We start from the raw sequence: 17,928 nt of genomic DNA on the forward strand, positions 1-17,928 counted from the left end.
TACCAAAGTTTAGAGTAAATTTTAAGATTTATTTTGAAAAGTAATTTGACAATAAGTACTTTAAACCTAAAATATAATTAATTGAAAGTACAAAAAATGCATGAAACACGGTAACAATTTGCTGTTATTTTTATTGTAAAGAATGCAGGGTGGGGAAGATGTGGGGAAGTCCGGTAGGCCATGAAAAAATTGTTTTGGAAAGATGAATTTTTTCTCTAACTCTCTCTTTTCCTTTTTCTGTAAAGTTGCTTTTGTTGAACATTTGATGATATATCTGTGCCTGGAAAGAAGCAATAAAAAATATTTTAAAAAAAATATATGATAAAGGCAGGTGCAGTTTTTACTTCTGACAAACGCTTATGCTGGGTAATGAGTGCTGAATTCCTTCTAGACCATTCAGTTGCCCAGTTTCTTTGAAAATGTCTTTCTAAAATGCACAATTAAGTAAACTCTTCCCTCCTGCCGTATTCCCACACTTCCCTCCTTCCCAGACCATCACATGCATTTAAAAAGCTCCTCTCTCCTAGTCATGTGACAAAGTTAGAAGTGGGGGGTGGCAGAGGCAGATTTAGAGCAGCACAACCAGTTGTGCCGCACTGGGCGCTGAGCCTAGAGGGTGCTGCAGGGTACTGTAACTATGACATAGTGAATTGAGCAAAATGGAAGATGAGAAGCAGGGATTGCCGAATTTTTGCCTTGCACAGGGTGCAGCTGAAATTTGAAAGACTGAAGTCCACCCCTGGGATAGCGGGCAACCAACTGTGCCTAGTTAAATCTTTGTGGGTCTTGATTCCTGTGTTGAGGTTTGCATTATTCAGCAATGTAATTTTTATCTTTTTTATAAGAAAATCAAAATAATTGTGCTCTTTTTGTTTTCTTTTGTTTCATTCCATGTCTGGTCACAAAGTATTGCTCACAGAGAGATGTGCAGGAAGCCACAAAGTTTTTGTCGTTAAGGCACTCCTACAACACTGTTTCTAAGGGTCTGTTGGGTCTTGAGAACTTCATGATGGTGCAGGGCCTGAGCTTAGTCCACAAAAGCCAAGTTTAAGGAAACATATCAACCATACTGAGTGAGAGACCAGCCAGCCTGTGTTGTTATATACCCAGGGAAATTGCTCACACCCTCCCATTTCATCTGGGTTATAGTGTTTCTATCTCGTGCCCTACCAATAGCTCCTCATCCCCTTTGTGCCCAGGATTTCATCCAGATTTTGCTTGGCTTAAAAATGATCATGATTTTGAAGAAGCAAAACATCTCAATAACAAAAATTAAACGGGTTGGATAATTTCAACTTGGCCATAGCCAATAAGGTGCTCTCCAGATATTGTGGATTACAGCAGTCATCTTCTCTGACCATTGGCTAGCTGGGGCTGATGAGAGTTGGGGTCCAACAACTGCTAGATGCTACCAGGTTGACTTAAGCAGCTAAGTAATATCATGATAGGGACTCTCCTATCATGATATAGGACTGCCTCTCCTGGTATGCCCCACAGAGAAACCTACGGTCTGCAAATAATAACACCCTCAAGGTCCCAGGCCACAGAGAGGTTAGGCTGGCCTCAACTAGAGCCAGGGCCTTCTCGGCTGTGGCTCCAACCTGGTGGAACGCTCTGTCACAAGAGACAAGGGCCCTGCAGGACTTGACATCTTTCCGCAGGGCCTGCAAGACAGAGTTGTTCCGCCAGGCCTTTGGTCAGGGCGCAGCCTGACTCCCTCCTCTGGCAACCTGCACAGAATTTTGCTTAATCGGTTGCCATCAATTTGATTTTAACTAATTTTTATAATGAAATATTTTTAGAATGTATGATTATTTGATTGTTTATTTGATTGTTGTTAGCCGCCCTGAGCCCGGCTCAGCTGGGGAGGGCGAGATATAAATAAAATTTATTATTATTATTATTAGGGAACCTATGTAAGGACTCTATATGGGCTCTTGGATACCCCATAAGGGAAAAGGGCATATTTTTATTTACAACAGTGGCACTGTGGGTTAAACCACAGAGCCTAGGACTTGCCTATCAGAAAGTCGGCGGTTCAAATCCCCACGACGGGGTGAGCTCCCGTCGCTCGGTCCCAGCTCCTGCCAACCTAGCAGTTCGAAAGCAGGTCAAACTGCAAGTAGATAAATAGGCACCGCTCCGGCAGGAAGGTACGGTGTTTCCGTGTGCTGCTCTGGTTCACCAGAAGAGGCTTAGTCATGCTGGCCACATGACCCAGAAGCCGTATGCCGGCTCCCTCAGCCAGTAAAGCGAGATGAGCACCGCAACCCCAGAGTCGGCCACGACTGGACCTAATGTTCAGGGGTCCCTTTACTAATGTCATGATGTAATGAAGGGATGTCTATCTTCCTGACTACATTACCATCCAGTACAATGGTGATGAGTATTTTACCCCACCCCTCCCATAGAAGAAACCACTACCATGAATATGTTGCTCTGCACAGTGATAGGAGGTGAAGGAACTCCCATAGTATCTGAAAACATGACATAGAAATTCTCACCCTGGGAGACACAAAGTTTAGTGGGAAACATGTCAGTTCCCCATCATTTTCATACAGGGGAGTGATTAACTAATGATAAATTTATATAGAGCATAGAGCATAACCAAATCCAAGTAGTTTTCCAGTGTAGTTGTTAGAATTTCTAGGAAAACATTTCCTAATATGTGAACCATGCTACAATATACCCCACACTGGGAATTTAAGAACAAAGCCCCAGTAAATATGTCAGCACAGCCTAGGACATGATGGATGTGCCAGCACTGGCAAAAAACCAAGCATCCTACACATATGTAGATCTTATATAAAGTCTTGGCAAATTCAGCCTCCAATCTGAATTTTTCTTTTTTCAAAAGGAAAAGGGCAAAGTGTTTATTCCCTGTATTATTAACAATAGCACATATCACTTTGGACATAGATGTTAACATGTAACTGAGTTTTAGGTAAACATTCCAAAAGCTTTGAAATATTTAATTTGTTGTCAGAATTCTGAAATTTGTGTGGCTGTAGGAGCATTTAAGTTGCATTATCTGTCGTATCACCTCATCATTAGGATAGGCACTCAATCACACTAAATAGTTAGTGGGTGCTTTGCTTTGTCTGTTCAGATGTCTCACATCTGCTTTTTCAGGTTTGTGTGGCTCGTTCTCAGCTGAGAAAACAAATACTTATCAGTGCTCTTACCTGCCCTTCAATTTGTGGTTCAGCTCTCTGTATTATTCACACAACTCATAAACAGAGTTGATGTTTCACATTTGAGGGTGCTAAACTGTGGTGAAGTTAGAATTCTTTTTTCATTACATTATTATCCTGCTTTTTCTCCAAGGAGATGAACGTAGTGTGTGTACTTCTTTTCCTTTGTTTTATCCTCACAACAACCTTAGGTTAGACTGAGAGATAGCCCAGTGTCACCCAGTGAGGTTTATAGGTGAGCATGGATTTCAACCTGGGACTCCCCAAGCAGACATATTCTCAAGTTCTGGCACACTCCCAAAGCAGACTTTCTTCATCTGTGGTGGGAATGTTCAAAACATCACTGGAAAAACCACGGTGGGACTATAATATCCTTGCTTTGGGGATGTATTTTAAAGTTTTGGTTCCCTGGCAATCCTGCTAAATGTCATAGAGTTCACAAGGCTCCTTTAACTAATGTGGTGGCAGCACAAACTGTATGAGCCAGAGAGCAGAAATTCCATTGCTTACTGTGTGTTTAAGAAAAGGCTTTGTGTATTGTAACAGTGTGAGGAAAAGAGTAATGCCTCTTCATGCCCTTCTGTCCATGCCCCTGGTATCTGTGCTTCACAATCAAGATATAAGATGGAAGCCCCTGTGCACTTAGTATGAGGATACGAGGGTCTCTTTACAGTGGTACCTCGGGTTACATACGCTTCAGGTTACATACGCTTCATGTTACAGTCTCTGCTAACCCAGAAATAGTGCTTCAGGTTAAGAACTTTGCTTCAGGAACAGAAATCGTGCTCTGGTGGCACGGCAGCAGCAGGAGGCCCCATTAGCTAAAGGTTAAGAACAGTTTCAGGTTAAGTATGGACCTCTGGAACGAATTAAGTACTTAACCCGAGGTACCACTGTATGTCTTACTTTTGTAACATTTACAGTGGTGCCTCGCAAGACGAAAATAATTCGTTCCGCGAGTCTTTTCGTCTTGCGATGTTTTTCGTCTTGCGACGCACGGTCCGTCGCAACTGCGCCTCTTCAAACGGCTTTAAGAAAAAAGCGCAAGACGTTTTCGTCTTGCGAAGCAAGCCCATAGGGAAATTCGTCTAGCGAAGCAACACAAAACCGAAAAACCCTTTCGTCTAGCGAGTTTTTCGTCTTGTGAGGCATTCGTCTTGCGGGGCACCACTATATACCCTGCCTTCTGTCATGGAACCCACAGGGATCTACATGTGTTTCCCTGGTGGTCTCCCATCTGAACTGGTTAGGCTCATGCCTGCTTAGCTTTGGCAAGGTGGTGACCTTCTGTTAGGGGCACCAACTATAGAGGGCTCTGGGTGCCCAAGCACCCACAAAAAATTGTTGCGGGTGCTCACCAGAGAGCCCCCGACACAACTTCCAGTGCCTCACGAAGCACCAGAAGTCAAGTCTGAAGTCTTGCGAGGTTCCAAGGCCAGGGCACGGGCATGACAACATGCTGTCATGTGCACCAGGCACCCATAAACTTGGGCCCAGGTCGGCTCCCCTGCCTCTTGTTCCTTCATACCATTTGCTTCCTTGAGCTAAACAGATAGGTGCTGCTGGGGGTGTGGCTAGATGGATGCGCTGATGTTGGGAGTGTGGCTGGCTGGCATAGTCTCATTTTACTCTCAGATCCTGGGGAGAAGTAAGAGGAGGTTGTCCAAAGAGGGCCTTATGATTGCCCACATCTCTTGGTTTGCGTGGAATACCTGGCTTATGTGATAAGTTACTTGTGTGGTACATAACAGAAGTTTGGATCATGCAATTCCTGTGCCAGCTGCTTGATTGTATCAACCTGCTAACAACTCTATGAATCAGGATTTATTACATTTCTCAGTAAACTGCAGATATTTTTTTTAACCGCTGTAATTAAAAGACAAGCAATGAAGGTAAAGAAATTGGGAATATCTAAACACATGCTTCTCAAGGATTTCAAATATGCACAACAGGCCCAAATATACTCTCTAGATTTGAAAGTTCAAATCTTTTTCCTATTTGTAAGGGTTTTTTTGGTTTGGTTTTGATATTTCAACTATTGGCAAGGCAGAAGGTAGAGCTTAAGACCTTGAAATTTAGGAATTTGCTCCTAATGTCAAAATATTAGAAAATGGCTATAAATCTCATGCGAGAAAAATGAGGGGGGAACTCCAGCCAATTTCCAGCTATGCCATGCAGTGGTAACTGAACTAAATACAGCTTAGCTGTCTTTTCCATTTACTTGCTTGCTTCTGCTTAATTCTTTACGTTGGCATCACAGGTTGGATTGGCATCTTGAGGAAAATGAGAGGGGGGATTCAAATGGAAAAGTGACAACTAAACTACTGCAACCTGAATAATTTTCATTGCTGGCTTTGCCGCAAATGAGCAAGTAGCAAATATGAGCACAATTTCTTCCTAAAAATGAATACAGTCTCCAAAGACACTAAACTTTCCTTTAAGTATCTTCACCTAACATGGTTTAAAAATAACCAACATAAATTTGTTTCACAAAGGTTCTCTGCTTTAAATCTCTAGAGCTGATTCTCCTCCAAAATCGTCAGACAAGCAGCCGTCATCGAAAGAGATGCCTTCAGAGTCAGAAAAAAACACTGGTGATCCTGAAGACCTCTTTGATGATATCTGACCAATCTGGAAGAAGACTATGACCTCACTACAAGCTGTTTATGTCCAATTAATTATTTGTCTCAAAAAGAATATTTTTATCTAGAAGTGGGGGGCTATTTGTTCTTTCGGAGAACATTTTTAACAATGGTTTTATCTTTTTCTAATAAAGTTTTTGCGTGTGATCCCCCTAGTGGTCATCATTTGTCACTCAAGATTTCAAAGATGGGTTTGTCTACAGTTGATTTGTGTGAGGGAAGCTGATCTTCCCTTGGGGGTTAGGGAGAAAAATTAACCAGACCACCAAAGTGGCAGCAATAAAAACAGTGAGGGGAGATTAAGACTGCAATCCCTGCAGAAAGGGATTAAAAGTCTATAACTTTTTCATAGATAGCCGTAAGATATTTCCCAGATTCAAGGCTGACAAATATTTTCTAATTTGCAGCATTCTGCTATGGAATCCAATGTCCTCTCTGTCTCTCCTTGGGCGCCACTTTTTTAAAAAGTCCCAGGGTGAAGGCAGATCATCATTAGCTCCAGTTATGCCGTGGTCTAAGGTGCTACATCTTGCTCAAGCCTGCACCATTGTTTCATATTGTTATTGATGCAAACCACTTTGGGACCTACTGGCAAAAGGCGGTAAACAAAAGTCTCAAATAAATAATAAACAGAAGGGAGCATAGAACAAAACCAAATAACTTCAGCCTCCCACTATACCTCTCACATGTATCATTTCTTCTTGTGGAAGTTATTCCAGAGGGCAAGTTTTTCTATGACAACGCCTTCAGGGGCAAACAAAGTCACTTGTGAAAGAGAGCAAGAGAAGGTAGTGCAGATGAATAGGTAGATGTTTTTGCAGGTACTGCCAAAAAACACAGAAGAAACGGGACATTATTATTTTTTTACTACAAAACACGCTTCTGGAAAACAGTATCCGTTTCAGCCTTAATCAATGCTAGTTGCTACTGGAGCAGATGGTGCAGTTCAACTCTGGGAAGAAGAAAGAGAAATGCCAAAATTAACAAGATTATAGTTGCTATATGGAACTCCCATTTTAGCAGTCACACATTTATGATTCTCAATTCTTTTGGACCCACTGGAGTTTTTAATCTAAGTTTGTTTTGGATGGGCATCTACTAACCTTTGCTCAGAGTAGACCTATTGAAATTGTTGGCCATGGCTAATTTAGAGAACATTAATTTCACAGAGTCTACTGAAAATAAAAGTTAGTTGAATACAACCCTTTGGTTTTTTTCAGTTCGACAGAAACCTCATCAGGAGGGCTTTAAACTGACTAATGTGGGGGAGGGAGACAATGCTCCTGAAGGTAGGAGTCTATCAATTAATGAAGATGATCATCCAAATGTCATAGACCAAATGGAGCAAACAGCACGCGGACCTAGTGGTGGGAGGAAAAAATCCTTAAATAAGAGACACGGGGGAATGATTAATGGACTTCAATGTCTGTACACTAATGCGCAAAGCATGGGAAATAAACAAGATGAGCTTGAGCTCTTGGTACAGCAAACTAAATATGACATAATAGGCATCACTGAAACCTGGTGGGATAAGTCCCACGATTGGAATGTAATAATGGGGGGATACAATCTATTTCAGAGAAACAGACCAGACAAGAAAGGAGGAGGAGTGGCGTTATATGTCAGGGATGTGTATACCTGTGAAGAGATCCAAGATTTAGAACCTCAAAGCCAAAGTGAGAGCATTTGGGTCAAAATTAAGGGAGAGAAGAATAACAGAGACCTCATTGTGGGAGTTTACTATAGATCCCCAAGCCAAACGGAGGACATAGATGATGCCTTCCTGGAACAGATGGCCAAGCATGCAAAAGGAAGGGAGATAGTAGTAATGGGGGACTTCAATTACCCGGATATTTGTTGGACGTCAAACTCAGCCAAGAGCATAAGGTCAAACAGATTCCTCACTGGCCTTGCAGACAACTTCATTGTCCAGAAAATGGGAGAAGCAACAAGAGGAACAGCCATTTTAGATCTGGTCCTAACCAATGTTGATGACCTGGTTAGTGGGGTAGATGTGGAAGGATCATTAGGCGCGAGTGATCATGCTCTTCTGAAGTTTACTATACAGCGGAAAGGAGCAGCCAAGCATACTAGGACTCAATTTCTTGACTTTAAGAAAGCCGACTTCATAAAACTTAGGGAAGTGCTGGGTGAGATCCCATGGACAGCAATACTTAATGGAAAGGGAGTTCATGATGGCTGGGAGTTTGTTAAGAGGGAGATAGTAAAAGCACAACGACAGGCAATACCAATGAGACGGAAACATGGAAGGTGCCTAAAGAAGCCAGGGTGGCTATCTAAAGAACTTTTAACTGAATTAAGATTAAAAAAGGATGTGTACAAAAAATGGAAAAGGGGGGAAACCACCAAAGAGGAATTCAAACAAATAGCCAGCACGTGTAGACACAAAGTCAGAAAAGCTAAAGCACAGAATGAACTCAGGCTTGCTAGAGAGGTTAAAAGCAACAAAAAAGGCTTTTATGGGTATGTTCGTAGCAAAAGGAAGAACAAAGAAACTGTGGGGTCACTCAGAGGAGAAGATGGTGAAATGCAAACAGGGGACACAGAAAGGGCTGAACTACTCAATGCCTTCTTTGCCTCAGTCTTCTCCGATAAAGAAAACAATGCCCGACCTGAAGAATTTGGAGCAAATGATTCAGCAAAGGAAACACAGCCCAGAATAACTAAGGAGATAGTACAAGAATATTTGGCTAGTTTAGATGTATTCAAGTCTCCAGGGCCAGATGAACTGCATCCAAGAGTATTAAAAGAACTGGCAGATGTGATCTCAGAACCACTGGCAGTCATCTTTGAGAATTCCTGGAGAACAGGCGAAGTCCCGGCAGACTGGAGGAGGGCAAATGTTGTCCCTATTTTCAAAAAGGGGAAAAGAGAGGACCCAAATAATTACCGCCCAGTCAGTCTGACATCAATACCAGGGAAGATTCTGGAGCAGATCATTAAGCAAACAGTCTGTGAGCACCTAGAAAGGAATGCTGTGATCACCAATAGTCAGCATGGATTTCTGAAAAATAAGTCATGTCAGACTAACCTGATCTCGTTTTTTGACAGAATTACAAGCCTGGTAGATGAAGGGAACGCAGTGGATGTAGCCTACCTTGATTTCAGCAAGGCATTTGACAAGGTGCCCCATGATATTATTGTAAAGAAGCTGGTAAAATGCGGTCTTGACTATGCTACCACTCAGTGGATTTGTAACTGGCTGACTGACCGAACCCAAAGGGTGCTCATCAATGGTTCCTCTTCATCCTGGAGAAGAGTGACTAGTGGGGTGCCACAGGGTTCTGTCTTGGGCCCGGTCTTATTCAACATCTTTATCAACGACTTGGATGATGGACTCAAGGGCATCCTGATCAAATTTGCAGATGACACCAAACTGGGAGGGGTGGCTAACACCCCAGAGGACAGGATCACACTTCAAAACGACCTTGACAGATTAGAGAATTGGGCAAAAACAAACAAGATGAATTTTAACAGGGAGAAATGTAAAGTATTGCACTTGGGCAAAAAAAATGAGAGGCACAAATACAAGATGGGTGACACCTGGCTTGAGAGCAGTACATGTGAAAAGGATCTAGGAGTCTTGGTTGACCACAAACTTGACATGAGCCAACAGTGTGACGCGGCAGCTAAAAAAGCCAATGCAATTCTGGGCTGCATCAATAGGAGTATAGCATCTAGATCAAGGGAAGTAATAGTGCCACTGTATTCTGCTCTGGTCAGACCACACCTGGAGTACTGTGTCCAGTTCTGGGCACCACAATTCAAGAGGGACACTGACAAACTGGAACGTGTCCAGAGGAGGGCAACCAAAATGGTCAAAGGCCTGGAAACGATGCCTTATGAGGAACGGCTAAGGGAGCTGGGCATGTTTAGCCTGCAGAAGAGGAGGTTAAGGGGTGATATGATAGCCATGTTCAAATATATAAAAGGATGTCACATAGAGGAGGGAGAAAGGTTGTTTTCTGCTGCTCCAGAGAAGCGGACACGGAGCAATGGATCCAAACTACAAGAAAGAAGATTCCACCTAAACATTAGGAAGAACTTCCTGACAGTAAGAGCTGTTCGACAGTGGAATTTGCTGCCAAGGAGTGTGGTGGAGTCTCCTACTTTGGAGGTCTTTAAGCAGAGGCTTGACAACCATATGTCAGGAGTGCTCTGATGGTGTTTCCTGCTTGGCAGGGGGTTGGACTCGATGGCCCTTGTGGTCTCTTCCAACTCTATGATTCTATGATTCTATGATTTGCTGCCACATTTTATAGCACTGCAAATTCAACAATAGTTCAGCTTGCTTAAGGCATACAAGACTAAACAAAGAAGAAGAAGAAACAAAAAAAAATAATTGAAAATAGGACACTGAATCCGTTATGGAAATAAGAAATATGGATGAAAAACGCTACTCTTTCTATAAACAGTGTGCAAAGCTGAAAAGGGATAAGAAGGATTAGAGTGTATGTTATGAAAAGATAGGTAGATTGTAACCAGGTGCTCCCTACTGTAGATGCTTTCCAATGTATAACCATATTTAATTAGGAAATAATGGGAAAACACACTTTTACTTTTTACTCATACTCTTTGGACATGTGTTGGCTGCAACTCCATACGTTGGCCCATCCTGGAATCTCAAATGGGTTGGATCTTGAGGAAATTAGTCATAGATTATAGTTGTGACTAACTTCCTCTGCATCCAACTCAACTTTTTCCTTGGGATTGTAGCCATACCTTCTTTTAAAAAATGTTTTATGTGTAAACATCTGCTCAGCTATATACAGTTTTCATGACTTTTTATCAATGCCTCTACCGTTAAATGCGAAATGTACAGAGATTATATGCATCATCTTCAAACCATTAAAAACTATTTTTTATAGCCAGTGGTGGAGAGTTTGACTTTGGGCTAGAAAATTATGGGTTTGTTTTAGTGCCAAAGCAAAATGCACTTCCATGGATTTGTAATCCCATTCACAGGATATGAAAATGAAGTGGGGAGAGATATTTTTCAAGATTACTTTTGTCAGCAACAATGAGGGCAGGTTTCAGTTTTTGTTGTTTCTTGTACTGACCAGCCACCATTTCCTCCCCCAAAGTGGCCTAGCAAAGGCAGTAGTAAAATTCCCAATCATTATGAGGAAGAAAATGGTTCCCACTATCTGACCACAACGAAGAGCTCCGACATGACTAATAGAAAGCAGCAAAAATGAACTAAACAAAAAAGAATCTGCCACCAGTATGGCCAGAAAGTTCTGTATCTTAAAATCCTGGGGATCTTTTTCCCTATCCCTCTCACTGAAATCAGCCCCTTGTTTGGGGTACACGCACACACTCTCTCCTCCTCCTCCTCCTCCTCCTCCTCCTCCTCTTCTTCTTCTTCTTCTTCTTCTTCTTCTTCTTCTTCTTCTTTGCCCATCCCAACCTTTGAGTCAAGATTTCTCAGCACAGAACATTTGGCTTGGGTCAGTCTTTGCCAATCTGGTGTCCTTCAGATATTTTGGACCAGAGGCTGAGCTGATGTTCTTCCGGGTGGGGCTGGTAGTCCAGAACATCTGGAGGACACCAGCTTGGCGAAGGTTGACCTCACTTTAGTTCCATCTCCACTCTGCCATGAAGTTCTCTCGAAGCATCCCCTTCCCTTTTCCACTTTCTGCCTGACCTATTTTATGGGCGAAGTGCTCCTTGAAAGAAAGGTAAGGAAACAAATGTGACAAATTCCAAATCTGTCTCTTGATGCAAAATATTCATGTGGTTTTGATTCTTACGTTGTCACCCTCAGCTTATTGTTCCTTCCTTCTTGGCATACAGAACAGGACACAATAAATTTAACAGCATATATAAAAGGCCAAATGCAAATTAAAACCACTCAGATGTGCCAAATTGGGTGTATACGGGCTAAAATTATGCATGCAGGTTTATTATAGATAAGTAAAATCAAATGTTGTGCATTCAGCCTTACACCCAAACTTACCATCATTTTCAAAGAACTCCTGTTGATGCAATAAGCCAAAATATAAAGCAGAACCACTCGGGAAATGATTAGAAACTAGTTTACCTTTTGAGTGGATCCTGTTTATTTTATACACTTAAGAGGTGTAAGAGTCCTCTGTGGTCAACCCAATAGTTGTCTATTTGTTCTCTCTCTCTCTCTCTCTCTCTCTCTCTCTCTCTCACACACACACACACACACACACACACTTGCTTTAGTTCATGTCCCTCTTTGATATATTGTCTCACTGATTTCAGCAGTTTCCAAGGTACTTGGGGTCTTGTTGCTTTTTTTCAACCAGTGGAGGACATTCCATAAGGCTACTTATCCTAGTATAAAGCACTTCTGCAAAGTGCCCCAGTACACAAAATGATGTCAAGTCATTTTTATGCTATTTAATTAAAGAGCAGCTGAAAGTCCCATAGTTTCTGCATATGGTTCTGATTACTCTGGCTGAGCATGAATCCTGTATTGGATCAAAGCTTTTTTGCCCTTGTATTTCCCTCTAGCCTTGTGTTTCCATTCTCCCCACCCCCCACCCCGCTAAGCTTATACAATGTTCTCTTTCATTTAACAAGACGATTAAAGTGTAGTTTTAAATATTAGTTTTATTTTAACAGTAACCTGGAGGTACTACTCAACAGGGCAAAGGTAACTCTAAAAAAGTTATGTCTGGGTTCGTGAAAGCAGTCATTTTGGAAGACCGATGCAGGAGGATGGAAAATGATCTGCAAATGATTGCAGTCAGTTTTCTTGAGATTTGCTCAGCACTGGAAAGGAACTGCATGAAAACAAACCCTGCTCACTCTAATTCTGCTCACAAGAAGTCTCTTGAAAAGAAAGAAGACAACTAGCTTTGGCTGGAACAGTGAGGAAGATCAGCTGTTTGGGGATATTGTTATTGCCTCGCAGGAACAAGGGGGAAAGGTCTGTGACGTGTGTTTGAGAGAGTGAGATGGGACAGATCGGTGTTATTAAGTCATCTTGTACATCCGGTTGCTGATGCTTTCAGGAGAACTGCAGTACACAGATGCTTACATGTGGTTATATTCCCAGATATCTGCACCAATCCAGAGAGCTTTAGCTACCCAGCAGCTTGAGTGAGATAGTGTATACTAATCATACTAATACCAGTATACAAGTGTGTACTAATCATGCAGTATCAAATGCTCATTTTTCAAACCCCGAATTTTGTAATTTAGCTTTTTAAAAGAAGGTTATTGGGGACATGATTTAGCTAAAATTGTTGGTGGAGGGGTTACATTTCATGAAGGGGTCTCAACTCTTTTTCTCCATCATTTGAGCACTGCTCTGAAGAGAGACCTGGCTTGGACTGCTCTGAGCACTGTGCATGTCTGACTGCCCTTCAGTCTGGCTGTTGTGGTATGCACTTCTCTCCGTGATGATCCCTTCTTATTTCCTATTGCTGGACCTGGAAAAGAAATCATTCTGCTAGGCAACTGCGGCCACAATGCTGATGTGCCCCAAAGACTTACTTTGAGACAAAGCTCAGCCCTCAATCCTGTTTTCATGCTCGGGAGCTCAACTCTCAAATATGTGAATTAAAATGGGATTTTAATGATGCAAGGGATCCTTTTGAGCACATGCAGAACGGCTTCCCTTCATCGTCACGCAGCCCCAAGTAGCTGTTTCACTTCTAAGATTGGGAAAGAGGTCTTCTGGCCCAAACAGCCTGGCTTCCAGGAACTGGGGCCTCTAGGTTTTGAGAAATAAAGCGCTGGGTATTTGGTGATGACGGCTGTGGGTTGCCTAGCAACATCAACAGAGTGATTCCCCTTTCCCTCTGACCCTGCAAAATGAACACTCAGGGCTGGCAGACAGCAGAACACATGTGGGATGGATATCCAGGGCCTGGATATGTTGAAAAAGGTGAAGCTGTGTTTCAATCTTGTTCCTAAACTTTGTAGCTTTCTATGGAAGAGTTGTGATAGGTTGGGCCACGAATCATGAAGTCTAGAGATCCCAAGAATGCATATGCAAGAGATTTTAGGCTTTCTAGTTTTTCCTCAACTGGTGTGGGTCTCTCGGAGGAGTTTGTTTACAAAACTCAGATCTGTAATGGAAATTGCTTTCAAAGGTATCCTTAAGTTTGTTCAGAGACCTGGAAGTCACCATCCTTCTGGCAATGTAATGTGGTTCCAGAAAAGGAGTGCAGCTGCCATCTTTAAGCTGGGAAACATTTATGATAAGTTAATCAGGGGTGATTTATGGAAATAATTGCTGAGAAAGAAAAATCACCTCTTCTTTTCTTACACTTGTTGGGCACTGGAAATCCCTGGCAAATTGGCAGTCTTCCCAATAATGAATCAGGTTAAGTGTGTTCCTTCTTCCCATTTGACTTTGGGAAGGCATCAGTCAAGGTGAGAGTGATTCTAATTTATGAGGGCAACTCAGCAATGAGATGCAATGTAAGCTGTTTTCTTTTACACTTGATCTTGACACATGGTTTGCCTGCAGAGCTGCGGATAACAGTGTGTCGCTGTTGCATTTCCACCCTTTTCATTGAGCTATAGGCAGATATGAAACAGCAACCTTTCTGCTGCCAGAACCTTTCCTGTTGCAATATAATGAAACAAAAACACAGAGTGATGGGATAGGCTGACAAAGGACTGAATAGAAGTAAATGTTGCCCTGGCAGCTTCACCACAGAATAGCATCTCCATTAGAGTTAGTAGAAAGACACACACTCCCTTCAAACAGTCATGGCTTCCCCCAAAGATTTCTGGGAACTGCAGTTTGTTAACGGTGCTGAGAGTTGTTAAGAGACCCCTATTCTCCTCCCAAAGCTACAGTGCCCAGAATGGTTTAACAATTGATCCATCTTCACAGGGAATTCTGGAAATTGTAGCTCTGTCCCGAATCTTCCAACATGCAGCTTCATGGATGTTGTCTAGCTCCACACCAAGATTGGTGTCATATCACAAATCTGAGTACTTTTCTTGAAATATGTAAGAATTCTGTGTTCATATGCATTTGGGGACTAGGATTTCCCCAGTGTAGTGTGGGACATGTCAGCTGCTGAAGTCCTCAGAGGCCATTCAGTAACAAGCACTTACTCTCATGTCAACCTATTTTTCATCTATCAAATGCCTGGGTGTTATATGATCAGCAGAAAAAGGAGGGGGAGCTGAGCAAGAGCACCTTCTTATGCACCCCCTCATTTATATCAACAGGGTTACAAAGAAAAATATTTCAGTAGTTTGTTTCCTAAAGTCATATTTTAAATCATCAATAAAAGAGATTATTTGAAATCAGTGTTTAGTTGGGAAGGTGGAAATGTGAGTCATTGTTTATGAATAACTTGTTGCTGGCAACACTGATAAAAAAAAGTTGGAAGGGCAGAGGGAGTCCCCTGTTGAATTGACAAAAATCTCAGGCCAAAAATTAGTCCTCAAAATTAAATTATTGATTCAGCTTTAACTCTCCCTTGTCTCCCAAGAATTGCATTGTCAGGAACAACTCTGATGCAGAAGTCTGAAGGGCAGCAGGAGTCCCCTGCTGAACAGACAAAAATCTCAGGGCATTGCCCCATGTGTTTTAGGCAAAAATCTGGAATGCAAAAATAGTCCTCAACATGAATGTACTGATTCTGCTTTACCCTCTTCTCTGGAAATATTACCACTGCATTGTCAGGGACAAATGCTAAGAACTTCAGGTGTATAAGTGGCTACCTGTTTTCATTCTGGACTGGAAGGGGAAGCCAAAATGTTCAAGGACTTGAGCTGCCTATTAGGAAAGACTAACTAAAAGGAGATGCTTTACTTTAGAGAAGAGGTGACTACATGGGGACATGATCAAGGTTAAAAAATGATGCATCGTGTTGAGAAAATTGGGGGGGGGGATGGTCTACCCTTTCCTACGATGCTAAGAATCAGGAGTTACCTAAACTGATTGGCAATAGATACAGAACAGATAAGAGAAAATACTTCTTCCCATAATGCGTAATTAAGGCTGCAATCTCATTGGATTAGTAGATTTATGAATTATGCAGCAAGTGCTAGACTTCGTGACCAGGAGTTGGCTATGAGCTTAGAGGGCTTTCAATGGGAAATAGGCCAGTTCAACAAAGATATGCATCAAGGGTTATTAGGCCATTAATCCAACAGAACCTCTATCAGAAGCAGCGATCACTGAATACCATTTGCTAGGAAGGCAACAGCATGGAAGGGCTAGCTATTGCCTTTGTCCACTGCTTGTGGGCCTTTTCAGTACATCTGGTTGCCTGTTGTGATACAATAAAAAGGACTGGAGATCATGTAGGACTACAGCTCCCATCATCCCTGACTGTTGGCCCTGCTGGCTTGGGCTGGTGGGAGTTGGAGTCCAATGACATCTGGCCACAGGTTCCCATCTCTGGACTTGATGTATCCTAACTGAAGTTGTACTCTGCTTCCAACCTCTTATTTCCTATCTGGGCTTCATTAGCAAGAACTGTGGTTTAGCTTGTTACTGCCAGCAATCCTAAATTTGGAGAGATTAAAGCACCCCTAGGAGTGCTTCATATGAAGGCAGTAGTGGACTGGCAAAGGGGAAGGTGCCTGATGCAACAGCAGCTCTGTCTTCCCCTCTTCCAAGAATGTACACAGAGTGGGAGGAGGCAAGAATGAATGAATCAAGCACATGGGAGGGTGGAATTAAAATATCACTATATACCAAATGTTGAATCTAAGAGGTCATCTGTGGAGTGTGAAGGAGACGGAGCCACACCCCATGTTTCAGACCAATATAATTAGTCTTCAGCGAATCTCTACCGCTGGCCAACAAACTGGTTCTGCACACTGAGATGGCACATTCAGAAATGGTATGTTCCCAGGACATCTGCATCAGTAACAGATTTGGACATGTTGTTCAGTTCTTGCTGCCTCCATTGTGAGATGATGCAAGTATTTCCACCTCTGCTTCTTGGACAGGCTGCTTCAAGTGTCCTACTTCGCCCCTGAAAGATTTGATGTAGGTTTCCTAGGGCCAAATAGGTGTAGCAGGAAATTTGTGAGTCAGTAGATGATAAAATCTCCTCAAAAATAAATAAATGAGGTTATAGTACATCTGGAAATAGTGTTCTAAATCCATAGTTTGAAAGCCCTTTAAGAAAAAAGTAGTTAGAACTATGAAAATAAACTTTGGCTTGTGCATTTTAGAGTGCGTGTTACTGAAGTGAGCATTCCTGTCCCAGGCATGTGACTCAGAAAGCAAAGTCTCTTACACCAAGGGAAATGCAGCTGGCGCACCTGTATGCTCTGGGTCAAACTATGTTTCATGAGCATTTCCCTAAAACCATATTTTGCAGAGCTGATAACTAGTGCCATCACCCCATTGAAGAAATATTACTTTTTAAATCACATTAATTTTAGTTGATTAATCTAAATTTGCTCATGGGTAAAAGCAATTACTATGAAGCAGGAAACATACTTCCTTTTTTTTTAAAGATAATGGGCACATATATCACTATGGCCTTTATCTTAGAAGAGGCATGCTAGTGAAAAGGGGAATGCCACTTTCAAAATGGTTTAACTACCTGCAGTTTTTTAAAGGACTTCTGCACAAAATCTTACGCTCAATTCCTTCTGGGCACCTTTTTAGTCAATTAATAGAACTGATTGATCAGTTAAACATTCCAACCCCACCAATGGCTCTTTGCTTTAAAAATGCTAAAATCCTGACAAATGAACCAAATTCCAGCTCTTTCTTTTCCCCATTGCTTATGCAAAATATAAGACTTAACTTCATGTGAATGATGTTCATCTATGATACGTAGAGCTGACCAGTTGCTACTTTCCATTCCAGAGGAAGTTGTACCCCATGGGCTCATAAAATGATACTGTGCACAGAAATACTTTGTGATCTTTTAGTGTGGAAGTTGCACATAAGGTACATGTTCCCAAATTACTACCTATTGTTGTTGTTTAGTCGTTTAGTCGTGTCCGACTCTTCGTGACCCCATGGACCAGAGCACGCCAGGCTCACTACCTATTACAGTGATACAACTGTAGTCACAAAAGCAAGAGATTATCCTCAGGGCTTGCCCATTCACTTCTCATCTGTTGCTTTGTTGGTTGGGGAGATTATTGCTTTT

At 42.1% G+C, this 17,928-nt stretch overlaps 1 protein-coding gene across 8 annotated transcripts in view; it reads left to right on the forward strand.

Moving 5' to 3' along the window:
- Positions 1-5,983, forward strand: part of XRCC4 (X-ray repair cross complementing 4) — a 110,013-nt gene extending 104,030 nt beyond the window's left edge. For all 8 annotated transcript variants that reach the window (XR_014212108.1, XR_014212109.1, XM_082192019.1 and 5 more), the window contains one exon: positions 5,712-5,983. Coding sequence is in view for 6 of the 8 variants with exons in the window: in XM_082192019.1 (XP_082048145.1) it covers positions 5,712-5,820 (109 nt within the window). In the remaining 2 variants the exon portion in view is untranslated. The remainder of the gene's footprint in view (positions 1-5,711) is intronic.
- The last annotated feature ends 11,945 nt before the right edge of the window (positions 5,984-17,928 follow it).

This window comes from Podarcis vaucheri (genome assembly GCF_965113315.1).
Source record: "Podarcis vaucheri genome assembly, chromosome: 11".
In the NCBI taxonomy this organism is placed as follows: domain Eukaryota; kingdom Metazoa; phylum Chordata; class Lepidosauria; order Squamata; family Lacertidae; genus Podarcis; species Podarcis vaucheri.